Source organism: Vanessa atalanta, chromosome 20, assembly GCF_905147765.1.
Source record: "Vanessa atalanta chromosome 20, ilVanAtal1.2, whole genome shotgun sequence".
Classification (NCBI taxonomy): Eukaryota; Metazoa; Arthropoda; class Insecta; order Lepidoptera; family Nymphalidae; genus Vanessa; species Vanessa atalanta.
Genome location: NC_061890.1, coordinates 5,872,611 through 5,900,194, shown reverse-complemented (window position 1 = coordinate 5,900,194; position 27,584 = coordinate 5,872,611). Strand labels below are relative to the sequence as shown.

Below are 27,584 nucleotides of genomic sequence, written 5' to 3'. Positions count from 1 at the left end.
TAAATATAATAAGTTAAAATAGTGTAGTAGTAATTAGGCATTTGTTTTTTATTATATTATTTGTTATAAATTTTAATTGTGTAAATATGGGAAATAAAGTGAATCGCGTGAGGAAAACTAAAAAACGTTTATATAAATCAAGCGCCGAACATACATATGAACGATATTAAAAGGTAAGAGTATTTAATTAGTAAACATATTTTTTTTTTTATAAATTATAAATATTGAAAACATCTATTAGAAAAATGTGCAATCAGTTCGCATATAATCAGATTTTTCGAGCCATTTGTAATAATTACGATAGAGTATTTGGTCAAAGGAAGGAAAACATCAATTGACTTTCATGGGGATCAAGTGACTACATTCGATCCCCATGAACTCGAAGCTTTTTTTTTTCATTATAACTACTATGACATATTAAGATACATATTTTTTAAATACATAATTTTATAATTAATAAAAATGTAATTACTAACATATATATTTATTTTTTACAGAATAAAGAAAGTCGAAAATAATATCACGGAAGCTATTTATATTGCGTAAGAGTTTAATTTTATCGATTGTTTATAATAAGAATTAAAGTTATGTATGAACTAATTTTAATAATAATAAAAAAAAGTAAAGTCTTAACAAAAAAAATGTAATTGTTGTGAACCAGAGAACTAGAATATTTAGAAGTGTCATTTGTACGTAATTCATAAATTTAATTTTTTTTGTAACGTCCACCATATTGGATTGAATATAGCAGCAATTCATGAATCGTGCATTGTCATCGAGATTAAATATGTGTGCCAACTTTCAGCTGAAAGTGGGTGTAATATTTATTCCAAGATTCCAGGACATATGTAATAACATTAATACATACAAGTGAAATTAAATAAAAAAATGTAAAAAAAAATTAACACTAAATGTTTTTTTTTGTAGTACTAAATATAAATAAAAATATTTTAAGTTTAATTAAATCAGTTTTATTTTTTAATCATTTTCGAATAACAGTCAAAAGCAATACAAATAATTCTAATATCCTATCTATTTTTATGAGATTTATGATTAAACCTATTATGATTAACCTTTCATTCATCAATGATTCAACCAAATCGAATTGACAACATTTTTTTCTAGTAAATATTTAGATTTTTTTTTTTAAATTGAATATATATTTTTTCTTTATGAACCAATATTAATAAAACGAACAAATACTACGCTATATGTTACCCCACGGTCACTACACTACAGATTTCGAACTAAAAAAGTTAAAAATTGGTATGTTTCAATATTTAGTATAAGAACTAATTGTGGTATAATAATATAAATAATAGAAAAAAAAGGTTAAAACTAACTGTCTATTTTATTGTATACAAAATATAAATAAAAATATTGTAAGTTTAATTGAATCAGTTTTATTTTATAATCATTTGTTAACTAACATCGAAAGAAATAAAAATAATTCTGTTGTCCTATCTATTTTTTATGAGATTTATGATTGATCTTACGTCGCTCGGTTTGGCGCCATCTATTAGAATATTTGGGCGTAATCTCGTTACCTCGCTTAACCCTTAGTACACGGGCTTGCCGTTTTTGTCGATTTTGTAAGTGTGTGCGTGCGATTCTCAAGGGCACTTAGCTCTTGTAGTCCTCTTAATATAAAATATTTTCTTCATATTTACCATCCGTAATTCCCTTTAGCTGCGATTCTGTCCCAATCCTTTTTGTTACCCCTCGTGTAAATCATGTAGTTGACAACGCTCGAGCCGCCAACTGCCTTTCCTCTGGGCCAAAAACATCTTTCATTTACCATACCTAAAATTAAAACATGTTAATTTGATTATATTCTTAGTATTATTAAGTTTTTTTAGTTCTGACTTCAGTAAAGTAAAATCTGCAAATCGAAATGATCGGATATTTTTGATACGTTAGTATCTAAAATAGGTTGACACGATTAGGTTAGAGCGGACCCAATTTTGAAAGGTATTTTATTAAAATGGCAAAGTTATGATAGCTATATACTTTTATTGAAAAAAAAAAAGTTTCTTCAATTTGATCATACCCACGATCACACACCGAGGCACTAAATGTTAATAAAATTTAAAATGCTCGTACAATAAAACATAAACATTTTTTTTTTTTAATTTTAATATCTTGCTTTGCTATGCTTTGGTTTTGGAGTTAGATATAAATTAAAATGAATTTTTAAACTTTAAATTACAATTAAAATATTTTTTTGTCATATTTCAGTTTTTATTCATCTGCCATTTGTCCGTATGAATAAGTACCACCCATTATTTATCCACCAAACGGCAATACTCAGTATTGTTTTGTATTCGTTTGTAGGCTTATTCACTCCAGTATAACTATAGGCACAAGGATAATAACATCTTAACTTTTTAGTACATGGTTGGTGGTGCGTTGGTGATATAAGGAAAGCTTAATATTCCTAACACCGCCAATGTTTATGATGGTGGTGATCACTTGCATTTGGTGGACCATTTGCACGTCCGCCTGCTTATATCATAAAAAAATTATAACGTTTTATTTGTGCATGACTCTGAGTCCGCACCCCTTATATTTTGACGCAGCTGGGTCATTGCTGCCTAGTGCAATGCCCTTGTCATTCACCTTGGTATTATTATTATGTATTTAACAGAACAGTTTATCTGACTTAAATTTAGTTTACCCTTCATAAAAACGAGTTCTTGTTTTACTTCCTATTTGAAAGTTATGAAATGTTTCCTTCGCCTCGCATATTACGCGGAAAAATTTAGCATAATGCAAAATTAAGGTACAATTTTTATAAAATTAGTTTAAGTTTTTCTTATTACAAAAAAATGATGCTTTGCTTTACGGTTCTCGCTTTGAAGCATAAAACCACCCCATTAAGTCGTGTGTGGGGTCCGCCAAAGGGAACTTTATTTGAGGGAAGCTATCAACAGCAATGAGTATTTAAGCGTCTCAAGTAGTTGCGATACAGGGAAAACTGGAGGGCTAGTGTCAAGTTTCCTAAATCATATTTTTTTACAGTTTTATAAATCACATCGCAGGATAAAGGTAAGCGAGTTATGATGATGATTGAATCGAATACTAAGGCAATTATCTATTACGTAAGGGTTGAAATTAATTTAAGTTAATATAATCATTTGAAGTGAACATATTATGTCAGTCAACTTAACAATTTGCTGTTTAAAAAAGCGGCAAAGTCCGAGTCGGACTCGCCCATGCATCAAATAAGAAAATAATGGGTCACGGTTAGTAGTAGTAGTAGTCCGTTTTTGCCATTTGCCTACGGAACCCTAATAAGTCTAAATTATGTTCTCTTCGTTCGTAATATTTAACAGAGTCACAAAAACTAACGTCTTAACGGTTAAGGTCAATAGGAACTGGTTGCTACAAAAAATATACTAACATAATTTTTATATGTATGACTAATTTCCGCATATACTTATGTGGGGCGACGGGATCAGGGATTGTGAAGTTAGGTACCTTATGTCCGTTTTAACAACAAATAAACAAATCTTCTTTTCGCAATTATAATGCTAATTATAATTAAGATCTAAGTTTAAAAATACCACTCACCCATACAGACACCTGGTTGATGTTCCATTAAATATGGCCACATGTACGTCGTTTGTTGCAATAATGGAGCTAAAATCGGTACTCCTGTTAGAAAAGCCTCGCCCTGTCCCGCTTCTAATAATAAAACGGAAGCTTTCCGTCCTTCACTGAGTCGTGAAGCGAGAACACTTCCCGCTGATCCTGCACCGACTACGATGAAATCGTATTCTTTAAGAGGCCCTTTAAATTCTGTCAACAAAATATAATGTTCGCTTGTAGTTGTAATCTATGTATTTAAATAAATTAGGTATATATGTTGCCATTTAAGTTTAAGGACCGCTAGTTTGTAACGAATGCAGCTGGATTACAAACGAATGATGCATATTGTTTTAAAATAACGCTATAATTTCACTTAAACTTTAAACACACTAATAAACGAAACTAATCTAACATCAAATGACATTGCTGTTGAAAAATTTAATGCGTTAATTGAATTTTTTGACAGTTTACAATCTGCCCAGTCCTTTTTTATGAACTAATAAATAGTCCTTATAAAGTAACCGACATATACATGTATATCTGTAAAGCAAATAAAATGTGGACTGATCTAACATAGAAATAAGTATGGTTATAATAATTAATTGTTAAGTTCCTGCTTTGACGAGTTTTATTTACAATAAAAAATAACATTGCGTCAATTATTTATATATTAATTACCTTTGGCTTTAATTATATAAACCTTGCTTAGCCGATGTTTAGTTCAATACAGATTATAATAAGAGTAATACAATTACTTTAACGAATCAAAATGTATGAGTTAAGCTGTGTTTTAATATTACAAATATTGTCAGCAAATATGATGTTTTTGTAGATATGTCACGTGCTTTTAATTGTATTATATATTATGAACATAGATAGGTGTACAGATAATAAATAGTTTAAATAATTATCATTAGTAGTGACCTAACCTAACATATGATTTCTATTTAATTGTCGTAACGATTTACGCACTCTAAAATAAACTTGTAATGACTTTAACGCGGTTACGATGTTAATTTTACGTTTAATAATAATTAAATATCAATAATTTATAACGTACTTACCTAATGGTAAATCGTAATTATCTCTGAATGCTGAAAATATGTTCGGTTCAGATCTGTTAAACGCGAACATTGGAGATTTTAACATAGTTTCGACGATCCTACTTCTAATGGGCGTTGAAAATTTGTCTTCTCTCTTTTGTATTTTTTTATATTCATTATCGCAGTATTCCTCGCACGGCACTGGTTGGGCGTACTCGTAGGAGACAGTACCATCGTTATAGAAATCTTCTCGATGTGCTGTTACTGTTTCTTCATTATTTAAGAGTAGTATAATACTGGTCACTAATATTATGCCTCTCATATTAATGTGGCTAGTTTTTTTTTTTTGTTTTATTAAGGATCACTGTTCCACTCGAGTCAGTGACTAAAATAAGACTCTCGGTTTAGCGCTGATTTTTAAAAGCCAACAACTGGTTATAATTCTTTTGATGTTTTAGGGTTCCGTGTAATTTGCGAGACCTTTTTATTTATGAGGTTGTCAAACTTATGCATTTTTTTTTTTTGTTATTAATACATTAGTAAGACAAATTCGAGTTATTTGTTTAATACGACAAAAAATATGAAGTGTATTTTTTTTGTCAAATATTTCAATTATATTTGATTTTATTTGTTTCGACAAAAGATATTTTATTTATTGAAAAAAAAAACTTCATTCTTGGTTTTTCTTTTTTATGATACACAAACACGAAGAGTATCGATATTTATCGAAATTGTATTGATACATTCGCGAAATAAACTTCGCGTTCTTGACTGCTTCGTAAAAGTTGAAGTTATTATATTTAGTTGAAGCTCAAGTTCAATGCCTTTCCTGGCTACTATAGGATATTAAACTCATTGATACAAGCATTGAAAACAAACGGTTTATTTATTTAAAAATAAATTTATATATGATTTCTTTGCTGATGTAATATTTAAGGGTGTTAAATATTACTAAAAAAAGTAAACCTGAGCTAAGATAGAAATATGTGATGAAATATTCGAATTATTTTATTTTTTATTAAATTTAGAATTTAATTCATATGTCAAATAAAATATATAAATTAAAGAAAAATAAATGAAATTGAAGTGTTTGAAGACTCTATAGATATCTAATAAATTAAACAATACATTTATAATTGTTTAGTGATTTTAATGTAGATAAAAAAAAACTAATAAAATTTTAATGTTTTCCTTTCGTCGCAACCAATACTTTAGGGTCAATGTATTCACCAAAACAAAAAAAAACAAATCTCTGTAATGTGTAGGTACATACAGGTAGTATTTTATCGGGTTTACGTTTATTTTTAAAAACTTTCTTTTTAGATAGCGAATTAAAGTGTAGTGCTTAAAACTATCTTTTTTTTTATTTACGTGCGCGAAGCCGCTAAAAGTTATGCTTGATAGATAACATACTTGGAAACATTGTCATCCTTCAGTTACAGTTAGATAGTAAAAAGGCGTGGATTATGTATTGATTGATTTTCATACAGCTTATATAAATTTTCATTCAGTCATTATACATAGGTATAGATAATATGTATGATTGAAATATGAATATGTTTGGAATAAGTGTAGCTACGAAGTTAATATGATTGTTTGTTAGTCTACCTTTTTATATATAAAGGATTGACGTAATATTTTGACATGACTAGAGTATTTCGATTATCTAGAATAAGGACCTGAACTCTAGAGTCGTTTCATTTTCTGCGGCATTAATTTAAGACTTTAACCCAGGATATAATAAATAAAGTTACATTTTATTAAAATCAAAAAAAAAAATTGTTCAAAATTTTAGCTTTTGTTTCTTTTTATATTCATGTTAAAATATGATTTTGTTTTAATTTTCCCTGTATAGCTTCAATTAGCTTCAATTAAAACGTGACATCAACATGACATGAATCCAGCATGATTAATGCTAGATTTTTAGTTTTCGCTGGCTGATAATCCGAACAGATATGGCTTGGGAACCTTCAACAAAAGAGCGTAAAAAATTCTTAAAGGCAAAACAGTGATGCTTGCCGGCATCACTGGTTTGCAGATGTCCATGGGCGGTGGTAGACACTTTCCATTAGGTGACCCTCCTGCGCGTATGTCATCTATACCAAAAAACAAAACTGCATATCAATAATTTACTATCTATTGATATCATTGCTATGCCGATGACGAGTAATGTGCGGCATGACGTCATAAAAAAGTTGGGTAAAAAGTATCTAAACTGGAGAACTCTCTAGGGTGAGTACCCGAAAAGGTAGAATCAAAACAAAGGCGATCGGAACTTTCGACGATCACAATCTGACTGACAAATTGGAGCCGTTAGAACTACGCTGCTGCTGAAAAAATTTCGGTTTTTTTGTGTGTTTTATCTACCTACCTGCGTTTGTGTTATTTATTTCAACGTAGTCAGAACGATTTGTATTCGGGCGGCTTGTAGCCGCAGCCCAAAACAATGCTGCCATACCAATGACGAACAATAGTGGGGACTCACCTTCGCATTTATGTGAGATTTGATAATTTTAAAAATATCAACAGAATTAAGTAATCCATTACAGTGGACCTGGTATGTTTATTTTAATTTAATTATAATTTAACCAGTATAAAAAATATGTCGTTATATACTAGTTTTGGTGATATTAAAGGTCAAGGTGAAAAATGTGTTATCAATAGGCTGTTGGGATACAATCCAAAAAGTAGCTCGAGGGTTTACTGTTCGTATTTATATTAATTTTCTTTGTTTAAAAAATATTTATTTCTAAATATGCTTAAAATGAATGTATGAATACTTTGTGAATATGCTAATTATTGCTATAGATATTTACAATACAATCAATATGGCAGTATAATCGAATTAATAGGTAATATAAAAACAAGTCATTTTTATCATTAATGTTAACTCGAAATTGTTGGTTATTTGTTGTTTATTTTGATAAGGATATCAATATTGTTATAGTTTTGTCAACATGTGATATTTGTAAGTTTACTGTCCTGAAATCCTAGGACTAACAGTAAACCGGAAAACTTTTGATTTATATTTTGTTAGATCAAACAGGTATTGACGCAGTAATAGAAGGCGATCGTCTAAAAATAGTAAATTCGATTTTGATATATTTGCTTCTTCTGTCGCTGTAAGTTGTCAAATAGCCCGCTACGATGACGACAGGTGGACCATCAGAGTAGTGAAATGGCAAGGTCCTAGCGGCCGTAGGGCTAGAGGTCGTGCGAGATGGTCCGATGAACTGGTTAAGGTAGCAGGAGCAAATTGGATAACCTTGGCTAGACAAAAAGATCGCTGCAAGTCCTTGGAAGAGGTTTTTACCCGAAAGTGGTCCATATAAACCACGACAATATATGTTACTTAATTAGAAATAATATAGCTTAAAAACAATCTTAGTAATATAGTTAAAAATTAATCTTTATGTACACTAGTTTATTAACGAAATTGTGGTATGTGGAATTAAAGCTTTATTATCATAATCATTATTTTTATTTTATTGCATACCGTGTTTGTACTTAGTAGGATACGATTTAAGGAAACTTATTGTATCCCATTTTGTTAAAAAGTTTTAAATTCTTTAAAACTAGTTTTTTAATAATAAAAACCACCTGACCGATTTTCGACGTATAAAATATAAGTCTACTAGGACCCTGCAGGAAGTATACAAACGAACAAGCAACATAAATCGATGAAACGGAAATCTAACCCGTCTGGGCGAAGATCACGATCAACAGGCAAAAAGCCTTACGTGCTTTCCGCGGCACGGAAGTGCAGTGCTAACTGCTACCTTCCTAACCCTGAGATGTTAACTGACTTGAACTAATGATTTGCACTATTATAATTAGCCACTCCAGAACAGCAGTTATCTCATTAAATATATAACTCAAATGTTCATAATCTCTCTACAAATATTAATTTCTAAATTTGGAAAATATTTTAAAAATGGTCAGTGTCAAAATCTCAATATACGTATTACATAATAATAAATGTTTCTACATTTAAAATATTTAATAAAAATAACTTGATATCAATATTTCAGTCTTAATTTCATTACTTTAAGTTCCATGTAAATTTTATTAAGTCCGCTGCCTTAAGACCTATCATAATAGCTGGGGCATTTGTATGGGCAGATATAGTTCGGGGAATAACACTGCTATCTACAACACGTAAATTATTCACACCGCGAACTCTTAGTTCTGGATCTGTTACAGCTTCTGGGTCACCATCAGGCCCCATTCGACACGTTGCTATTTGATGATGCAGCGTGGCCGTAATAGTACGTACAGCACATTCCCAATATTCATCAGAATCAAATTTATAGTTTTTACATGTTTTGTATTTGGCTCGGTGAATTTTTGCACCCAATCGCTGGAAAGGAGCAGTTGCTGCCAATGCCTGTACATGCCGAATGGCTGCGACAAAACTCGCTACGTCACTCGGTTCTTTTAGATAATTGCCATACATACGGGGGTGATTAAAAGGGTTGTTGTCCTTTAATTCGAGGCGACCGAATGATTTAGGATGTAGCAAAAGCGGAAAAACACTCCATGTATCTGTGCCGTCTATCGTTCCATATGCCTCATCGAAAAGTTTGTTTTTAATTTTCATGCCTCTACGGACAGCTTTGCTTGCACCAGGGCCTCCATCGGATAGTATTGATCCTCCTATACCGATTAACTCTATGTCTGGGACTAAAGGATCGGGGTCATCGGATACGGATGTTTTTATGTAACCGATATTCTCTACACCACCGGGCGATGCAATTATATTATCGCCGTTATGCAGCCATTGTATTACAGTGGGTAAATCTATATCTCTATTTTCAATTAAGCTTATTCTTGTTTCATTTAGAGTGAATACTAATCCAGGGAAGCAGATATGGTCAAAAAGTTTTTGACCGACAGGAAGATTTTGTATTACAGTAATTCCTAGAGATTTAAGATGACTAGCTGGTCCAACACCTGATAACATTAAAAGTTGTGGTGAAGCAATAGGTCCTGCCGATATGATAACTTCTTTCCGCGCCAAGACTGTGTAAAGAAGATTGTCACGCACGTATTCGACACCATAGGCGTCTTTTGTTCGTGGATCTATTAAAACTTGTGTTGCTATGCTGTTTTGTAAAATATGAAGATTAGGTCTGTTTTTATGACGATGAAGAAATACTTTAGCGGCACTGTATCTATGCCCTCGACTCGTAGTGGTCTGCACTCTTCCGAAGCCAAGTTGTTCTGGGGCGTTATAATCCACTGTGGGATGGTTAAGTATTCTACCAGCTTTTAGAAATGCATCAGACAATTTAGTCCTGAAAAAAATAATGCAAAAATGTATTGTTATGCAAGCATGTACTAATGTTACTAGTTTAAAATTATTATGTTTTCAGTTATAAATTATTATGCTTTATTGTACTATGTATTGTACTGTAATTATTTATTCTATGGTTTACTAAAGATAATTCTTAATCTTAGTAATATTAGAAACATTTACTTTTCTATAAAACGCTTTTTGTATCCGAGAAAGGAAAGAAACGTTGACTTCTATTGTCACAACTTAGCTTTTGTGACATTTTTATGCTTAAAGTACTTCCAATGGAAATGGATTAAAATGCTACGCTTAAATGAATATACTTGAGACGTTCAATAATTTTTCAGTCTCAAAGAAGAGTCGACTAGATGTTCTCTATTTACTTATTTGTTTTTTACGTGAGCCGTGGAATTGCTATACCGTCAAATTTATTTATTAAGGAGTGTTACTCTGTATTTATGGCATGACTCAGGATCCGAAACCTTATGATCCACAGACGTATTAGGTATACATTAGCTACAGTTACTAGGGAGTAAAATGTAAAATATAATTAAAGGAATTACTGTATTGGTACAAATTCCACTGGCATATCACCGTTCCGACCTCGATGTGGTTGTTTTTCGTAACCTTTGAGATCAGATTTTTCCATCTGTATGTAATACTTCAGTACGTCATCATATGACCTGAAAAGTAACAAAGAAACACGTAATTAATGGGCATGTTTCATGAGTTTTGACTAAATATTATCATATAATATTATAGAAATGATAGATATTATATATATATTCCATTTCTAACGTAGCTGGCTAGTATGTGTTTATAATATTTTTATTTTTATATGAATTGTAGGCGAACGGGCAAATGGACCGCATGATGGTAATTGGTCACCACCACCCATAGACATTGGAGCTGTGTGAAATATTAAACATTTCTTACTTCGTAGGCATAGTTTTTTAGATGCAGTGAAAATGGTTACTCGTCTACATCAAATCGATGAAATCTGATATTCCGACGACATCCGAATGTAGATTAGTTTCGATGTATCGGACACATGCCTATTACTTCGCCAATGCGCCACTAGCATTGGGAAATAAGATGTTGGGCGTATAGTTACACTGGTTCACCCACGCTTGAGACCGGAATACAACGTTACTAAGTATTGCTGTTTGGTGGTACATACCCAGATGAGCCTGGACAAAGCTCTCCCAAGTATCTAATTTGAAACAGCTCTAAATAAAAAAATTATGTAGCAGGAAAACCGTTATATTCTTAAGCGTTTTTATTTATGTATTGGTATAATCGTGAAAGAATTTTAAAACGGTTCCACTCAAACGATAGTATTAAATATTGCTGACACTCTACGTAATGATGACATTGAAATCTATTTATATACCTACTAAATTTATTTTTTTAAACTTAATATTAGTAACATTGTACAACAACATAAAATGACTACAAACTATTTAACTTAGTTGATATATGAATAAATAAACGAGATGCAAGTTTTATTATTAAGTAAATATCATTGTTCAGATAAACTTCAATTACCATCCATAATTTCCATCCGCGGCGATACGATCCCAATCCTGTTTCCTGCCGCGAGTGTAGATCATATAGTTTATAACACTCGTGCCTCCGATAGCTTTCCCACGGGGCCAAAAACACTTCTGATCAATCATACCTACAACAAAAAAATACTTAGTAAGCAAACCTTAGTTTTGCACATGCCGATAAATATCTGATACCATTTCCTTATTGCCCTGCAATCTGTCCAATGAACTAGTTATATTCACTTTAAATATACTTTAAAAAACTCAATTTTTGAATCCATAAACTATAGTGAAAACCATAGATATTTTTAGTTTTCGATCAGTGAAGTCACGTCAATTCAAGGTCAAACTTGTTTATTTATCTACTCCTGACATTGTTATCTGTTATACATAATTATATGACATATTGGCGCCAAGAATGGTTCAATATTAATAAAAACAGGGGAAAAATGTTATTATAAAATTCTTTGCTTAATGGTATTTGATTGTTTAGTATCAGATACAAGAATTCTTTCATTAACTTGACTTGTTATTTAACTATTTTTTTTATTGGATCTCATGTTGTTTTTATTGTTTTCCATACAAGTGTTTATTAGTTCTTTGACCCAACGTAGTTAGTAAAATCAACGTAAAATAATAAAAACTAAAGCTATAAAAACGTACCCATACACACTCCAGGCTGAGGTTCCATGTAGTACTGCCAAACATAATCTGTTTCTTGAAAATACGGTGCCAATGCCGGTACGTCTGTCAATAGCATTTCCGGTTTTCCAGCTTCAATGAGTAATACGGTTGTGTTTCGGTTTTCTGTTAATTTTGATGCTAAGGCACAGCCGGCTGAGCCAGCGCCGACGATTACAAAGTCATACTCGTTGTATGGTTGTTTTAGACCTAGAAAATAAATTTTCATGTTTTTTATAATGGAAATTATAATATTCAAGTAAATACGATTTATTAGATTTTTTCTAGGCTAATAAATAGATCATTTTTAATGATGATGATATGTTGCCATTTTCAAGGGTGACTAACCAGTTTCACAGAGCATTGCACAGCAGGGCACAAATGTGTGCACGAATACAAGTGCACTCTTATTTTAAGTTTACTCTTACTGGGCCTTACTCATTCCGTCGAACATGCCGTCCCGTTTAGATAGGATGGCATGTCAGTAATGTCAAAACCAGGCCCAGAACCAATGGCTTTATTTCATATTGCCTGTTTTATTAGCTTTATATTACCCAAAACACAAAATCTCCTCGATGGTTACTTTTTGTATCTTAAAATAGAATTTCCATATCGCTCGGTATCTTGACGTATTGTAAGATGAGGATATGTATTATCTTCGCCGTGTGTGATGTTTCATTGTTTTAAAGCTAGCAATATACATATATATATATATTTAAAAATAAACTAAAACTATATGTCAAAGATATAATGTAATACCAGTGATTTTATTGATTCTTGTAATGTAACTTGTGTATTTTAACCAATGTTGTGTATTTAACTAGCTATTAATTGTTATTAAATGTGTATATAACTATCATATTTAATATATGTATTTTTTGTAACTGGAGATGTATGCCTTCGACTTTAATACGGAATATTCTAGAAAATACACGTAGAAATCATTGTTGATTTTTAAATTAACTATTTTTGTTTTAGTCCACGAACAGTGAACTTGAATGGTAATTAATACCTGCTTAAACTAACTTGAACAAGACAGCGTCTGCACGTTAGCGTTATATTTTTATTACCTATAGACTATACCGAACGAGGAAGAAAACAAATCTTAAATTTATATATACCATGTGATTTGCTACTAGCCCAGCTATATTGTGCACTATTAACAATTCTTGACCAATATATCTTTATCTTCTTTACATAGTATAAAACAAAGTCGCTTTCTCTGTCCCTATTTCCCTTTGTATGCTTAAATACAGCATATGATTTAAATGAATATTTTCGAATATATTACAAATTAAAAAATTGCGGAACGTAGCGTTTGCGGTGGTACCGGCTGGCCGGGGCGGCGGGAGCGTGCCTATAAATAGCGCTTCGGAGGCCGCTTTTCTCCCTGTAGCACTTTGAATTTAGCAGCGATCGGACGCGGTTATTATCGGAACTCTCTAGCGAGGGAAATAACAATCCATACTTCCATACTTTTTAATAGTATAAATGCGAAAGTAACTCTGTTTGTCTGTCTATCTCGCTTTCACGCCAAAACTACTGGACCGATTTAAATGAAACTTAGTACACAAATAGTCTAGAGCCTGAGAAAGGATATAGGCTACTTTTAGTTTGGAAAATAGTGCTGTCAAGGTTTTGGATATTCTACCCCTAATGGCTGAAATAGGGCTTGAACGTTCGTATGGAATTTTTTAAGTTAGAAACATGCAACTTTATTTTTGGGATACTGATTAAAAAGGAGTAAATACTTATTTAAGTGTTTCTGCATATTCTACCCCTACGGGGGTGATATAAAGGTTAAAAGTTTGCATAGAAGTCCGTCATTTTTAAGAAAGAAACATGAAACTTTATTTTTGGGATACTGATTAAAAATGAGTAGATACGTATTTAAGCGTTTCTTGATATTCTACCTCTGAGGGGGTGAAATAAGGGATAAAAGTTTTTATGGAAGTCCGTCATTTTTTAAATTAAAAACAAAAAAACTGTTTTTAGGGATACTGATTAAAAATGAGTAGATACGTATTTAAGCGTTTCTGGATATTTTACGCCTAAAGGGAGAAATAGGGTTAATATTCCGTATACAGGTTAGTCTGGAAGTCCGTCATTTTGAAGTTAGAAGCTTGAAATTTTATTTTTGGGCTACTGATTAAAAATTGATTTGATATGTATTTAAGCGTTTCTGGGTATTTTATGCCAAAGAAATAAAGTTTGACATTTCGTATATAGGATAGTTTGGAAGACCGTTTGGAAGACAGTACGTATTCGTTTCTGGATATTTTACGCCTATGGGGAGAAATAGAGTTTGAAATTTCTGTTATTTTGATGTTAGAAGGTCGAAATTTTATTTTTGTGCTACCGATTAAAAATGAGTTGATTCGCATTTAAGCGTTTCTGGATATTCTACCTTAAGGGCTGAAATACACACCAATGTAGTATACAAAGAGATATTACATTAACGTAACATTTTAAGTTAATTTGTAAATATATTTATATTCTACGCGGGCACAGCCGCGGGTAACAGCTAGTTAATAATACAACACTATTCCACTAAACTACTTATATAGACATAAATTTTATTTCCAAAGTTCCGAAAACAGTTTTGTCGACATTCACAGTGCCATTTTTTTACAAATCCTTGACTATCACAGATAATTTTAGCTCCCGACCAATGATTTCTCGTCGGTTCGATGTCAAACTTCGCTGGACTTGACTCAGCTGTAACTCATATGATTGTGTTAGGAAAATATTTTCTACAAAAGTTACGGGAAATTTTAAGCTTTTTTAATTGATAACAACTATTTTTAAAGTAGATGGCGCTCGATTAAACATAATTTCGATAAACTGGTTTGTGGTATCAATTTTCTAAGAAGGCGGCGCAAGTAGCGATCGCTCGAGGTCGTAAACTAGGAATATTAATAAGGACAAAAATTAGGGCTTAGCTTATAAGAATTATAATAGCTAAGCCCTTTTTTGGTTCACGTTGTACGTGTTATGTTAATCCTATTAATCCATCAATACTTTATATTGTTCCTTTAAATCTAATCATATCTAAATTTAGGGCTTAAACCTTTACGAATAAATGAAAGGCTTAAACTTTAGATATGATTCTTTCTCAGCCCAAATGTTACTATTTCACCTTTTCCGAGTTTTTAATATATTTTTTTAAGTACATTTTATAATTTTATCTTTATAAGAAACTCAGGAAAATAGAATCTCATCAAATTGAATATTATAAATGGATTTCAACGGAATGTGTTACCTTATAGGAACATAAGTTGCTCAACCGAATATAAAGTTTTGTACATATGGCGTTCTAAAAAAGTCCGCTCGTAAAGAAGTTGGGTATTTACATATATATAACATTGTGATGGTTAAGGATTTCCTTGTGTTTACCAGTCGTAAAAACTCTTACTTAGTATTGTTGTGTTTCGGTTTGAGGGATAAGTGTGCCAGTGTAACTACAGGCACAAGAGACAATGGTTAATCTTACAGTGCCAATGACTGGGGCGACCACTTAACATCAGGTAAACAACAGCCTGCCTTGGTCCTATATAAATCAAAAATAAATATATGAATTTTTACGTCTAGCAGATAAAGCGCTTTTTTAATTGTCCCTTTTTTAAATTAATGTATTAATCTTCATAACGTAGTTTCCGTCCGCGGCTTCGACCGCGTTTGAGGCGGGGAAAAGGAGTCTCGTGTGCTAGTTAAATTAACTATTTTTTTTCGGTTTTTTTAATAAATTCCATTCATTAATTTTATTTTTAATTTGACAAATGAAATTGTAAAATTCTTGCGTTAGTAAAAGTAAATTATCGATAAAGTATTTAACTATTTTAACTAAAAATTCTAGTAACACATACGTTAATTTGTTTATTCTAATATTATAAATCCGAAAGTAAGTATGTTTGTTTGTAACGCTATCATGTCTTAACTCAACCGATCAGTATGAAATTTTGGAAACAAGTTGTCTCTGGTATAGAAAAGGACAGGGTATAACACCTAACTCATCCTCACTACACGCGGGCTTAGCCGCGCTCAGAAACTGGTATATTTACACATTTACAAGTATACATAGTTAAACATATTTCTTCCCTACGTGTACATGTCACCGAACTCTTCCTAAAACAAAACAGCTTGAACGATTTTGATGACTTTTTGATGGGTGTTTAAATAGGATGGTCCTATTTACGGTCTTATGGACGGCTTAGATTGGACCCGATAGGATATTTTGTTGAAAAAAAACTTATTATTTTTAGATCTTTTATATAGAAACAGATTAAATTTATATTGTAATTTAAAACTGTTATTATTTTGCAAGAATCGAGTTTATTGATAAATAAATTATAAAACGGACATATTTACTTGTATCGTTTGTGGGGAGGCATGGAATGCGATTGAAAAATTGCTGTGATCTAATTTGCGATAAGTGGCAGTCGGTAAAACGATTTATCGAATAAATTGAAAAACACTGTCCCTGAACAATTTTATGTTTCCTAAGAAGAACAAACGTTTACCTGTATTCTTGTTTGTATTGTACCCTACACAGACTTGTGTCTGTGGCATTTCCAAGTGAACTGTTATTTTGCACCGGTAATTGTGAGCTTCTAATAAACTGAATAATAAATATAATCACACCTATATAATGTTATTCGTATATAGTGTACTGAAATAGGTATTGAATTTATATGTAACTTGAATGAATTTATAATACCTTAACACTTACCTTTAGGTAAAGGATACGAATCCCTCAGAAAACTAAATATGTCTCCGTTATTGGAATAGCTGTGAATATTTCCCATTGCTTGCATAAACTTATCCACAACCGGGCTTTTAAAGTTCGACCGTAAAATCCGACCACGTTTTCCCGAGTCATAATCGTCTATCACGATAGCATCACCATTAGAATCTTCGATCGTTATCTCTTCATATGTACTTAAGACATTACATAAAGATGAAAAAATTATAAAAAAACAGATTATAAATTTTTGCATTATTGTTTACATGTAGATATCACAAGTTATATCGTCTTAAAGTGGTTTTAAAAACCGTCCCAAACGTTAGCGAAGCCTACCACAACTGCGGCTTGCGATCGTAAGATCACTGTATTTGTTAAGGACGTGGTCCGGCTACATATAAACTTGATACTGTTAGGATTATATTCGCTTATGGTTGCACTGGCGACTCGTCCCGGCTTCGCACGGGTGCAATGCTGATACTAAATATACTACAGAATGTCTTTATATGTATACAACGTTCACAGCTTTATCAGTCAGAGCAGGGCCATATTGATCTATATTAAATACACAATGTATTTAAGATACTTAATTGGATAAGAATTTATGCTTAAAATCGCTTTGTAAATAAGCCATTGTTTCTCGTAAAAAGTAAAGAATAAAAAAAGGTTATTGCGGGTTATCCCTAAGAAATAAATAAATACCATCACTGACTTATTTGTAGACCTTTTTTAAGGTGTATAATACTGTAGTATTTTGATCTATCTCGTAGATTTTAGTCGGCGTTTGTAACGTAAGCGTAAAAAAATGTGTTTTTTTTATGACATCACATTAAAAACCTCTAAAATTATCAATGTTTTATTCTACTTTATTATAAACCTTCCTCTTGAATAACTTTATGCATTAAAAAACCAAAATGAAAAACGCGAAATCGTCCGTGGCTATAAGCTATAATTTTTTTGAACGGGTGGTTCAAAAAAATTATAGCTTATAGCCACGGCCTTTTTTTGCCCGCGAAGCGGGTGGATAATAGTGTAACTACTTATCTAATCATCATGGCATATAATAAAATATATATGTCTGTATGCTTAGTAATAAAATATGTAGTAGGTTTATTTATTCGTTTATATAAGCATGTCATAGATAAGGAATATGAATAATAATATATTGCGAAACATATGTAGAACAAAATGTGTCTAAGATTCAAACCTAGGTTTAAGACGTACCTTATCCTAGAACTTTATTTTGATGTATGTACTAAGATTTAGATAAAACGTAGCGTAAGCGTACGGAAACAGTTTTTCTTTTATTCTAATTATGTATACAAAGCTACCTTCTTTAAAACTCTTTCATGAAAACCGCATCATAATCCGTTGATTGATTTAGAGGAAGTTACAAACGACTTACATTTATACCATTTGTATACTTATATTTATTGATATATTTATATACTATAGAACTAGCGTTAACAATTGCATTTAAATGACATGTCATTAGGTGTTAAAATGTTATAGATAATTGTTAAAAACTAATCTGATCATTCTGTGCCTGTTGTTACACCGATCCAGTGTACTTATAGCACAACTTAGTTTCCAATGATGGTGGCGCATTGAAGATGTAAGGATTGGTTAAAATTTCTTACGGCGCCAATATCCATGGGCGGTCGTGATCACTTACCGCCTACCAGATATATAAAAAAAAAAAAAATTCCCTCCTAAAAAGAAAGATGATGATATCATTACTAAAGTTCATTGCACATAATTATTATTTCAAATGTACCGTTTTTTAAAAGATTGTAATTTATGTATTATTCATTTTAGTTAATTATAGTGGTTGAATTCAACCATAAGATAATCACATATGAACCATTTGATTTTTTCTGTTTTTTTTTTAAATGTTTTTATTCGTAATACAAAAGCTCGTTAAATTCTACGACGTGTGTACCAATTCACATTTGATTAGCGTGGCGGAATATGCTTCGAACCTTCTCCTCATAGTAAGTGGAGGCCATAGCCCAGCAGTGGGACATTTAAAGGCCGTTACTTTTCAATATAATACAATAATAATTCAAATTTAAATAATTCCTTTTGACTACATTAATAAATGGCGAATAATACTTGATACATTGTGCAACAGTTTTTAAAACAATAATATTATAGAATAGTATTCCAACAACTATTCAAAAATAAAATGCAACTGACATAATAAGAAGGTATGGAAAAAAGTGACTAAGAGAAAACAGCAACATAACGGAAAACCAGTTTGATTTTAATCTCAGAGCGAGGGATAATGAACGCCAATCGTGAAAAAGTCCAAAAAATGCGTAGAGATCTACGTACATAATTATGGTGTTCGTTGACCTCGAATACGTCATACAGTGAGTTCTCTGGACCTGGAAAAGAAAGGTGTGTCAGGTAATATTTTTTTTAGCTAATTCAAGCGAGGTACGATTCGGTACATACGTTCGGTCAGCAACTGAAACGTCCGACAAGTAGAGTGCGAAGACAGTCCAGCATTAAAGCTCTATCGGTCTAGACTCGAGCAGAAAAAATGACAACTGAAAGTGGAGATTTTTTGTTTAAAATTTACTAGAACTTAAACTGAACAAAATGTTTCGTGACTTTAGCGGTAATTTTAGTATTTCTCTGATAAAAAAAAATATGCTCAGTGTAATTTAACCAACTTAGGTTCACGTAACGTTTGTGCATTGTTTCTGACATACCTAATCCCATCAAAAACATAAATGTAAAAATGATAGCCAAGTCCATTATTAATATATATTCCTTGGTTGTTGACTTCAACGACAAAAGAAGTGAGATCCAAATGGGTGCCAAATACAATGGTCTTTCCTGAAATTTATTTATCACTACATAAAATATAATTTCTTCTTATAATTTAGGATAACATATTGTAGCCTAAGGTCTGTCTTGTGTACCTAAATGCCTATTATTATTGTTTTTTAAAGTATGTTTAATGATTTTGCACCATTGATGTACTAAATGCCAGTTAGTACCGTAATAAATACGAAAGTCGACTATACTCATAAGTACTAAAACGGAAATATCTGGATTAAAAAAAAATAAGGGTGGCATTCAATTCGTTATATATAAACGTGAATACCTTAAAATCCACATTAAGACCGGCTGTCATAAGTTTTGATTGCTGGTTCTTACATCATTTTTTTATAGTTATTATTACATTACAGGAACTAAGTATATAAGTGTTGGTCTAATAGACCCAATAAAATAAAAAATTATAATAAAATTATATTTTTTTTCCAGATTCAGATTTTTTCCTTTGTATTGGCCTAATTATCTACCTGCATGCCAAATTTGAACTTTCTAGGTCACCTGGAAGTAGGTTATAGTTTTGATCTATAGGTCAGTCAGTGATAAAAATGACAATTTTTGACGTTAATATCTAAATAACTGTTTGAGATGCGTTTATGAAATTTGGAATACATATGTATCTCGCGAGTCTCAATATATGAACCAATTTTGACACGTTTTTGTCAAATAGTCTTTGAGTTATGAGGAGGTCAAAAGTGGCTCCAAATGGTTCGTGTAATATTACACACGGTGCTGCTCGCCAGTTCTGTTACTTGTACTTGGCTGACACGCTACCGCGTGTTACCTAATTAAGCAAAATTATTAAATAAAGTTACATTGAAATTTTCAACAAATCATAAAAACATTTTTTCTTTTGTCGGTTATAGTTTTTGCAGAGCTTCCTTAAAAAGCGCCAAGATAAATAGTTTTCCCTTTGCTTGTGTCAAAATATAATACTTATATATAAATAATGTTAGGCAATCATAATCAATTATGTACTTATATGTTATTTCCCTTAAGTATGTCTTCCCATTGCATCCCATCACATTAGTGGAAACTATTATGGCTTATATTATTTTGTTTATCCAAAAAAATAACCACGATGAAATAATAAATTATCAAAATGCGGTCCATATCAGCCGTAGTGGTTTCTGTGTTACTACGGATGAAACGTACACTTCTTATATTATTACTATTATGAAAATAATTACTTTGATAATACAAAGTGGTTACATATAAAAAACAAACATAACTTGGTTCCCAAGGTTGGTGGCGCATTGGTGATGTAAGGAATGGTTAATATTTCTTACGGCGCCATTGTCTATGGGCCGTAGTGACCACTTACCTTGGTGGCCCTTTTTCGGGTCCGCCTACCGATATCATAAAAAAAATACTGTTCATTTTTTTTGTAATGTTGAAACATTTAATTGCTTCAAAAAGAGACCGATTTATACAATATTCATTTCGATATCCGTAAAGAAGAGCATATCATGTTCCATGTGATAAAATAAAAAATATCCATACTTAATATTATGAATGCGGAAGTAACTATGTCTCTCTGTAAGTTACGATTTCACGGCTAAACCACTGAATCGAATTTGATGAAATTTGTTATGAAGTAAGCTTGAACCTCGCCAACATAGGCTAACTTTGTATGCTAAAAATTTACAATCGCCCTAACGCTCGGACCAGATTGCGGACGAAGACAGGTTATTTATTTAATGTACTTTTATGAAGAAAACAGTTCTTACGGTAGTCGATCTCTTCGTACCACATGTCAAGTTGTGCCAACGGGTTCTATGTTGTTTATATCGTGATGTTATATGAAGTTCATTGCTCGCTTAGTCATTCATTCCTCAGCCTTAGGTCAATGACCCAACGTTATCGAAAAAAAAAATCGCTGTAACAGTTATTCTGTCATAATAAAAAAAAATGTAATTAAAATAGTATGTAGGTATACGATTTTTAAACTATTCCAAATATTTTTTCATATTTTTTTTAATATTTCGAATCCTTATTTGTTTAAAGGTTTATTGTGGAAGGTAATTTTTTATTTTATTATTAATGTTATAATTTATAAACTGTGACGTAGTTTGTTTCGTTTTTATGTTGTCGTATCTATGTTTAAATATATCGTTACCAAATTTGGCTCATAGCTTAGACCATACAGGCTACAATTTTTAGAGGGTATTATATTTTAATTTTGACGGTCTGACTGATTAATACAAGATCGATCACAAATAAAAGGTACATATTAATCTATTCATCTTCTTTTAAGATGTAGATATAGAAATCGTCTATGTAGTAACTGTACGGGTGTTAAGTTACGAGTATATAAGTTTGAATGTGTGTGTGTAAGATGTATCCTATTATATCCCAGTAAGGAAGGCATTTCCTTGGTCGGTCCGGTTTCTGTGCAAATGGCCGTGTGGAATAATACCGGGAATACTAGTATTATTATGGTTTGTTAGCGCCAAGTTATGATACCATGACATTTTTATTATAAAGATGTAATAAACCACTATTAAAATAATGAATGTATCTTCATATCGTCAGTATCTATCTATTAATCTTTCTAGATGGAATAGCATCGCTTGTTACATACAAAATACATTTCTTTCTACAGCAAGCCGATTGCAATCACACTAGAAGTAAAGACGAAGTTTGTAATGTCATCGAAGTTGTATGCACAATTAACAACTCGTCCGTCAACATCATTACATAGTATAAAACAAAGTCGCTTACCGCTATCTGTCCGTATGTATACTTAGATCTTTAAAATTACACAACGGATTTTGATGCGGTTTTTTAAATAGATAGACTGATGACAAGAGGAAGGTTTATATGTATAATACATGCACAATATAGTAGAGAAACACTGATAATAACAAATTTTATAGGTTTCTGAAGTGATGTCGTAAACACATTTTTTGCGCTTACATTGCAAACGCTGGCTGAACCCTATCAAATAGATCAAAATAATGTACTATAGTATTGCACATCTTAAAAAGGTCATTTAACAAAATTTAAAAGTTTTAAAAGTTGTGTTAAGAGCCGAGATGGCCCAGTGGTTAGAACGCGTGCATCTAAACCGATGATTACGGGTTCAAACTCAGGCAGGCACCACTGAATTTTCATGTGCTTAATTTGTGTTTATAATTCATCTCGTGCTCGGCATTGAAGGAAAACATCGTGAGGAAACCTGCATGTGTCTAATTTCAACGAGATTCTGCCACATGTGTATTCCGCCAACCCGCATTGGAGCAGCGTGGTGGAATATGCTCCAAACCTTCTCCTCAAATGGAGAGAAGGTCTTTAACCCAGCAGTGGGAAAATTTACAGGCTGCTAATTTCAAATAAAAAAAATTAAAAAAGTTTTATGAATCAATAAATCTAATTTCTCATTAAAATTTAGATGTTTGGATTTAAGCTTGGTTTTCAAAGTAGGACTTTTTAAGAATAATAATTATAGATACTATCCTCACTTTTAATCGGGTTAGTTTTAAAAGAACAATTATGCGATTTTCTAGCCGTTTCTTCTAGCTGGAAGCTGCTTTTCGAAACGGTGGTAAAGTTGAAATGTTTTAAATTTTACATGAATAAAGTACAGTGCATCTTATTTTGAATAGCATTTTTATACACAAACGCATTCTTAAATAAATTATCTAGATTATAGTTAAAACCACGTTAAAATCAATCCTTTATTTTAGACGTATGCGAAGAAACAAACTTCTTCAAACTGTCATAGTTTTATGTTGCTTAAAGACATATTACACAAATATTTTTAAAATTAATGATACATAAATTTAAGGCATATTTGATAAACTTGCTCACTGGTAACTGTTTTATGCGAAGGCAGTTTGGATACAGTTAGGATACGTCATAATAAAACATGTTAAGATACGTTAAGTGTAAGTTACTTGATGATTCATGTTATACTTTATATAATTTAATACTTAAGACATGGTGATTGATTCTGGAATCTTTATTAAACTTTTTTATATTTTAATAATTTCTATGAATTATATTGCAATCTATCGCATCTTCATATTATTTTAAAGCAACTAGCTTTACCAATAAGTGTGACTAGTGATAAATATAATAACCATACATGTACAATGTTTGTATTATATGATTGACTTTATTCTATGTCAGTCATAATGTTTTAAAGTGTCTTTCGTCGAACAGGTTACGAGTAGATTAAAAAGTGTAATTAATTTTAAACGACAGACTGTAACCTAAATGTGCTCCAATTTGTTTTCAAGTCATTATATAGTTAAGCTAACGCTTAGTAAATGCTTAATAGTACTAGTACTAAAGATCAAGCGATTTTTTGTAAGAAAATGTCGTTTGGACAAAATTAAAAATAAAAGGAGCTTCTTCAATACTTCTTTTATCTGTCCTCTTATACTTTTTCTTTAATAAGTATATTTTTAAAGTTAATCGTGTATATAAACATAGTCGACGTTTTGACTAAAATGGAAATGATGAAAATTATTTCTCTTGATCATCACGATGATGGTGATGATTTTATTTTCCTTCAATTTTATTATACTAGAGAACGTATTCTCATTAATAGTATAACCCGTTTAATTGAGATGAACATAATATAATACTATTGAATGATGATGACGAAATGATGAATAAATTGACATTTCAAATTATCATTTAAAAATAAACTCTTGAATTTATTCATATTACAATCTCAATGCAAGTTTATTGAAAGAATAGGTTTGTTACTCTTACTGCAAGCGTTTTCATGAAATTAGACATATATTTAAAATGAGATAAAAATAGTTTCAGTAATCAATCGTAGAATAACTAGACATTAATACAATTAGGCCGAAGTATAGAATGACCTCACGTCGACTACGCCCACTGACCAGTCGCTTAGAATTCCGGTGTACCTAAAATGCTTACAAGGACGAATTTATATTGTCTAGTGTCTACTATTGTATTAAATGCTCCAACGTTCTGAATTTTTCAAATCTGTTACATTTATATTGTAAACGCGATTATATTTATTTAATTTTGATCACGAGTAGATCTTTATTATGTATACAAAGTTATAGTTTGACATAACATTAGAATATAATGAAAAACATATAATGAAATGAAACACTTATCAATACTGAGTACTCGCCAGAGCGTACCAAATGAGGGTTTCCTATCGAATATTGAAGAAAGAGAGAGATCGAGAGAGAAGTGGCCATTGAAGTGTTCCAGTATCGTGTATTCTGGTACCATTATCATTGTCATTGATGATACATTACTTACTGATAGGGCTTTGTGTAAGCCCGTCTGGGCCAGTGTAACAACAGGCACAAGGAACCTATTACCTTGGTTTTTAAGGTTAGTTGCGCATTGGCGATGTAGGAAATGGTGAATATTGCTTTCAGCATCGTTGGCTATGGCCGGTGGTGACCGCACACCATCAGGTGGCACATTAAGATGACATGTACATTATTGCAACAAGTTGCTAGATGGCGTTGCAGCACACTAATACATTTGAAGCGATACACTACGATACAAGCAAACCTATCAAGCGATCGCTAAGCCAATTTGAGCATGTAATATTTGAGCCCAAGTCACAGAACAATTAAAAACAAATTTAAAGACATGGTAAAGTTTGCCAGGCATTAGGTACTAACGGCACATTAAATATAAAGTGTGTTCAGTTATTACGACAATATTCCCATTTCTTAGTATTTGCTATATTTTTTCTACAGGCTCTGCTATTATTGATTTTCGGAAATAACTCAAATCGGCCTAACTATATTTTTACGATATCGGTTCTTCTATAGCTTCGCTGTTTGTGCATAGAATTTGATACTTCTTTTGCAATTATTATACTTACGATATTGACGACGTGTCGAGGAAACTGGGATTAGATAGATAATCGTTGTCCAGAGCATTATGGACTATAATTTTATACTTGCTGGCCGAATCAGATCAGCTTAGAAATCAAAAATACCACTAAAATCAATTGACATCATCTTAAGAAAGAAAACTGACACATAACAAGAAGAAAACAAACTATAATACATATGACAATACAATAGATACAATATTTAAAAAAAAAAACGTTTTCGGTACGACTGGTGATCATATCTAGTTTGTACACACAATTTGCTTCTTAAACTGAACTAACTAAAATAGCAACTAGAAATAATACATGATTTATTAAGTTTTTAATTTAAGTATCATGTACACTTAGCAAATTTTTGTTTTTTTTTTTTATTATAAAGCAAAGATAATTAAATATTTAGTTTAATAGCATTAAACATAATATATATGTAGGTACATAGGTAAAATAATAAAGTCTTACATTGTTAATTCTTTAATAAATTATACACCGTAAAATTTGTACATAGCGTAAATCATCCCAATAATAAAGTTTTTTTTTTTTTATATTAACGACATAATAATTTAAGTATAATGCCATAAAATTAAATAATTATTTATATATAATTAAGTAATTAATACAGGCGTTAGTTTTTTTTTCATTTTCATAAACAAAGTAGCAGTCTTCTGAATATTTAAATGTAATAAGAGAGGCAGATACTTTGTGGTTGTTTGAAGTATTCAGAAATAAGTTTTAATAAATTGTAGTAGCAGTAGCTTGCACTTATTTTGTAAATTCTAGTATATTAATGAACACAACTGTCCACTGTCTTAGTGATAAATTTTTCAATGTTTATTTTATTGTCTATGGAAATAATTTTAACGGAGTGTTTTTTATCAATTAATAATTACAATGCTGACGGACACTCGGTTTAATTTGTAAGAATGTATTTGTCGTAATACCTTGAATGTCATTGAGGACAGTTGGCAGCGTCAGTATCTATACTTTTAGATATACACACCATCTCAGGTTCAGTAAATCTGTTTGAAACTAACCGGTGACTTATTATCTCGGATGATGTATTCACCGACTGAAGTATTAATGAGAAAAGCAATATTTCTATAATAAGTATTGCTCTTAAAATTTTAACAGGAGTGTTTTTTTTGGTTTTATAAGTATTTATTAAATTACCTATGATGCAGGAAAGCGTAATATTTCTTAAAGTGCTAATACCTATCGGTAGTGGTGGTACCATCAGGTGGCTCATTTGTACGTCTGCCGTACTTCAAACAACATAAACAAAAAAAACAAAATGCAGTATGCATTTTTTCTCATAAAGGATCGAATAGATTAGCAAACGTAATCTTCTTTTTAACTCACGTAATATTTTATGTATAAATCTTCTTCGCGGCGTTGTGGGTATTCAGCTCTATTCCAAATTACATCCAAATCCGTCCTGTTTTTCCGTGATGCAGTATAATATCAGTAGGATTTGCGATGCATGTTGTTAAATAACCTGTTTAAGAGCAATCTCGATTTCGCCAATACTGACTTCTAGCAGGTTAAATATTATTAAATATTATTGACTTTTATAAATTTTATTTTAAAGGATTTATATACTTAAACTTAATAGTTTTAACGGTTTTTTTTTTCAAATAAACTTTACATAATAAACTCGAATCTTTAAAGTATATGGTAATGGTAATATTTATCATATTGTTAAAAAGATCCTTGAAATTTAAATTAGCGTGACATTTAAATATTACTAATTTCACAATTCAGTAAGAAAATCATTTCAAATAGATTGCAAGGTAACTTCCATCAGCAATTATTAGTATTTATGTCTTTGAGTCCATCAATCTACTTTGTTTTGATAAAAAGATTACGGCTACGGTATCATCGTCGATATTCCTATAGTCTTAGATGCACTCTCAAAATCCGATTCGACGTAAAAACTAATACGACTGGAAAGATTTTAGGCGCAGAACCAATGGCTTTACGAGCTTTCCAG

General features: G+C 31.5%; 2 protein-coding genes across 2 annotated transcripts in view; one reads left to right on the top strand and one right to left on the bottom strand.

Moving 5' to 3' along the window:
* LOC125071746 (flotillin-2) overlaps window positions 1–27,584 on the top strand; it is a 251,237-nt gene that overhangs the window by 3,709 nt on the left and 219,944 nt on the right. The window lies entirely within an intron of this gene.
* LOC125071744 (glucose dehydrogenase [FAD, quinone]-like) lies at window positions 8,614–17,003 on the bottom strand. Its single transcript, XM_047682102.1, has 5 exons — window positions 16,891–17,003; window positions 12,144–12,371; window positions 11,479–11,611; window positions 10,494–10,613; window positions 8,614–9,931 (listed from the first exon to the last, which is right to left on the bottom strand). The coding sequence occupies exons 1-5, from the start codon at window positions 16,973–16,975 to the stop codon at window positions 8,677–8,679; spliced, it is 1,821 nt and encodes a 606-aa protein (XP_047538058.1). The 5' UTR covers window positions 16,976–17,003; the 3' UTR covers window positions 8,614–8,676.

What these genes read in the sequence shown, in the direction of transcription:
- LOC125071744 (XM_047682102.1), bottom strand. Translation starts at nt 16,975, where the DNA reads ATGCAAGCAATGGGAAATATTCACAGCTATTCCAATAACGGAGACATA. An exon ending in TCAGCCTGGAGTGTGTATGG is followed by an intron (nt 11,612 to 12,143) that starts GTACGTTTTTAT and finishes TTTTTGTTGTAG; the next exon opens with GTATGATTGATCAGAAGTGT. An exon ending in GCGGATGGAAATTATGGATG is followed by an intron (nt 10,614 to 11,478) that starts GTAATTGAAGTT and finishes GTTACTTTTCAG; the next exon opens with GTCATATGATGACGTACTGA.